Raw genomic sequence first — 4,007 nt, forward strand, 5'->3', positions numbered from 1 at the left:
CTTCTCCAGGGCCCCGGGGTGGGTGACTGGGGAATGGGGCTGTGCAGGAGGGGGTCAGTCACCCACCTTCTCCGGCCTTCCTCCTGCCCTCCCCAGTCCCGGTCCTCACCCCAGAGGGTAAGGGGCTCCAGTGCCCATACCAGTCGGCGGGGCAGACTCGCAGGGCCAGGGGGCTCTGGCTCCCATCACTCCCCCCACCCATCAGTCCCAGAGCCCGGCCCCGCCCTCAGTCCTGGGTCGCGTGCCCCTCAGTCCTGGGTCGGGCAGGGGGACGGGGGCGGGGAGCCCCGTGGCCGGAAGAGGCGGCAGGCCCCCCGGCAGATGAGGAAGAACCAGTAGAGCTGGGGGGCCAGCAGCAGCGCGGCGCCCAGGTTGACGTGCGCCGGGAGCGCGCGCGGCACAGCGAGCAGGGGCAGGCCGGCGTGGCGCCCGTACTCCCAGTACAGGTAGGGGAAGAGCAGCACGCGGCAGCACAGGAAGCTGAGCAGCATCAGGGCGCCATTCACCTTGTGCAGCAGCGTATGCTGTTGCTTGTACTGCGGGCGGAGGGCAGGGGTGAGTGGGCCGCCGCCCGGCCCGGGGGTCCATGCGCTCTGCGCCCAGCCTGCTACCCGTCGCCGACTCCGCCCCTGCCCCTGCCCTTGACCCCAGCCTGCTGCCTGCCTACCCCATCCAGCCCCCAGCCTGCTGTGAATCCTTCCCCTCTTGCCTCTCTGCTACCCCAGCTGATTGGGTCCTCAGAGCATCCTGGGAAGTGCCAAGTCACTTGTCAAGGCCCCCACCCCCTTGCCATTTCTGCAGCGTCCCTTCAGACCTAGCTCCCCTCAGGTGCCTGCTCACCTGGATGAGGATCTTGCCAAGGCAGACGAAGGGGGTGCTGACCTCTGCCATGAGCAAGCAGCCAAGAAAGAAGTCCCCCTTGCCCTGGCGCCACACCTGAAGAGAGAAGGCAGGTGGGGGCCGGGTCGCATGGGGGTGGGTGGGGGAAGCTCCACCCTACTTGGGGCAGCCCTGGGTCTTCGGGGAGACACTGGTAAGTCTGAGCACTGCAGGTCAGATCTGAGACCTCACCACGGGGTGGGAAACTGAGGCACGGATTTGCAGCCTGCTGGTGGGCTGGGCTGGCGCTCAGTGGACACCCCTGGGAACAGTGTTCTCTGAGCCTGGCCTGGGCACCCCACTGCAGGACCTGGGGCCAGGGCACAGAGGGGTCCAGGGTCCAGCTTGACCTGGGCACAGAGGGGTCCAGCTTGGCCTGGGCACAGAGGGGCTGGCTTATACAGGGCACAGAGGGGCTAGCTCAGTCTGGGTACAAAGGGATCAGCTTGGCCTGTGTACGTGCCAGCTTAGCACTGGGCATAGAGGGGCCAGCTCAGCCTGGGAACAGAGGGACTGGCCTGGGTCTGGGCACAGAGGGACTGGCTGGGCCTTGGCACAGGGGCCAGTGTGGACTCACCACAGAGAGCGGGAAGCAGACGAGCACCATGGCGGCGTGGTGCAGCACCATCAGGAACTCTTTCTGCAGGTAGCTGCGTGCCATGGCCCAGGTGTTGCCCGGGAGGCCAGCCCCCGCATCGTCCCCGCCGTGCCCCTTGACTTGATGCTTGTGCCAGTGGCAGAGAAACATGGCGTAGATGTCGTAGATGAAGTAGGGCACAGCAAACTGTGTGTAGGTGGAGGAGAGCCAGTGTCTGTGGGCAGAGAGAGGGGTCGGGGTCAGGGCGCCTGCAGGGACCGGGGCTGGGGGACAACAGGACTTGGACCCCACGTGACCACGTGGAAACTCTCACCCAGGAGACCCAAAGGGCTGAGGCAAGACACTTGCCCAAGTTTGCAAGGCCGGCAAGAGGCAAGCTGGGACGCAAACCCAGAAGTGCTGGACTTCACAGTCCGTTTCCATATCCCTCCTTCCCTGGGAAGGGCCTCAGCCCACATGGAGTGAGGACATGAGCTGGGTCAAGGGCAGGGGGATAGCCCAGGTGGGGACCACAAAAGCAGAAGTGAGCGCTGGTGTCAGTGGAGGGTGTGCGGGCCACACCCCTGTCACCATGACTTCAAAATAACCCCACGAACCCTCCCTGGGGGTGCATGCATCTTAGGGGGAGGCACTGCCAGGGCAGGAGCTTCACTAAAAGGTTCATGGTCACCCAGAGTGGTATCCCATCAGATCCTCCCCTCTGAGGGACGGGCATCAGCAGGAGTGGTGGGGGACATGCTTTGGAGAGGAGGGTCTCTGGCCCTGGCCAATGGGAGAGGGGAAGAGCTGCAGGGGGGCCTGGGCTGGCCTGCCTACAGTGGGGAGGGGTGGCACCATGAATTACCAGCCCTGGGTGACACGCAGCTCCAAAAGTGAGAACAACTGGGTGAGACATTATCAGCGAGCATCCACCTGACTGCTCAGGAGGTGCAGCCCTGGGCTCAGCTCAACCACCCCGCAAGAATTCCAGAAAAGGTGAAAGGAACCAAGTCACAGAGATGTGCTTGGTGACCTCAGCAGTCTGGCTCCAGAGCCCTCCCTCTCAGCCCCAAGTTCAGGGAAGAATGGGAGTCAGAGGCAAGGGGCGGGGAGGTCCCTGCTGCTAACACTGTCCACTGGTGATGGGGGCGGGGGTGGGGGTGTCCCAGCTCCTATGGTCCTTCAGGTACAGACAAGCACCACCCAGGGCCCAGGGAGGGCAAGCCATGGGTGCCAGGACAGGATCCAGTGGATGTGCTTTTGCGTAAACAGGATGACAGAGGCATAAATGTGCAACATTGCATTTCTTTCTTCAGCCTGAGTCAGGACATTGTGTGCTTTTTCTTACCCTGGGACAAGTCCAGGGGGTGGGGGGTGGGGCTGGGGGGCCTGCTGAGAGGGGCAGGCCCAGGGGAACCTGGCCAGCTGGGCGGAGGGACAGAAGCAAAGTCAACCAGAAGTTGCCCAGAGGAGCGAAGCCCCCATCTGTGGAGGTGCTGAAGGGGAGGAACCAGAGGCCACCTGGAGTTGAGGCCAGCTAAGGGGTGAGAGTGGGGCAGAGTAGATGCAGGGGGGGAGGGCCGGGCCCCATGAAGCAGTGGAGCTGAAAGGTGTGACCAGAGGGGGCTGGAGATGAGGGAGGAGACACCAAAGGGTGAGCCTGAGTGGAAAGAGAACTGGGCCCAGCCCAGAAAGTCCCATCCAGCTGACACAAGGAACCACAGCATGACATGAAGTGTTAAGCCCCAGCCAGCCCTCCCAGCAATTAGGTGCTCAGAAGTAGGAACAGCTGTCACCCCCAGATTAACTCTGATCCTCTCCCACCCACTTGAGGATTAAAGAGGGGGGGGACAAGAGCACACCAAGGGGAAGGGGACGACAGAGTCCAAAGGTGACCTCTGGGTGAGAAGGTGTGAAGGAAAAGATGTGGGGGAGGGAGAGTGCTTGCGGGGTGGGGTGGGGGGGACGCATAGCCATTCACCATGGGCAGGGTCTGGAGAGAGCGCGCATCTGTCTCTACAGGAACCTCCGTAGATGTAGATGGATGGGTGCATCTGGTACACATCAGCCCAGTCATGCCTCACAGCAGCCCTGCCAGGCAAGGGCTATGACCTCACTCATAGGGATGAGGGAATTCGTCGGCCAGGAGGAAGTGCAAATCTGAGAAGAGGGATGCCTCTGGAGCAGGATAAGCCAGGCCATGCTGGGCCCTGGGGCTCTGGGACTGCCAGGCATGGGGGAGCAGGACCCAGGAGTGAAGGGGCCATCAGCCGAGCCTGCAGGTCACCCAGAGCTGCCCTGTCAGCACCATGGACAGTGCCCTGTCCTCCCTCCCTCCAGCTCCCTCTCTCCAGCCAGGGCTTTTTTGGCTGGCACCAGGCACTGCAGCAGCTGCTGGGTGCCAAATGTCAGCTTCTTCACCGGCCTCCCCTGCCCCCCACTGGCCTGGGTGTTCCTGTCCTCTCCCATCATCTCCCTCCGACCCAGAGCAAGGGGCTGGACACCTGGGTTCTGGGAGGAGGCCAGGGGTGAGCCCTGCATGAGGAGGGGC

General features: G+C 63.2%; 1 protein-coding gene across 1 annotated transcript; it reads right to left on the minus strand.

Moving 5' to 3' along the window:
* Window positions 1–6: 6 nt before the first annotated feature.
* TLCD3B (TLC domain containing 3B) lies at window positions 7–3,697 on the minus strand. The gene is made up of 4 exons (XM_045285953.1): window positions 3,438–3,697; window positions 1,457–1,691; window positions 841–936; window positions 7–536 (listed from the first exon to the last, which is right to left on the minus strand). The coding sequence occupies exons 2-4, from the start codon at window positions 1,625–1,627 to the stop codon at window positions 249–251; spliced, it is 555 nt and encodes a 184-aa protein (XP_045141888.1). The 5' UTR covers window positions 1,628–1,691; window positions 3,438–3,697; the 3' UTR covers window positions 7–248.
* Window positions 3,698–4,007: the final 310 nt, after the last annotated feature.

This window comes from Echinops telfairi, unplaced genomic scaffold (genome assembly GCF_000313985.2).
Source record: "Echinops telfairi isolate 266 unplaced genomic scaffold, ASM31398v2 ScPeMD7_5;HRSCAF=22, whole genome shotgun sequence".
NCBI lineage: Eukaryota > Metazoa > Chordata > Mammalia > Afrosoricida > Tenrecidae > Echinops > Echinops telfairi.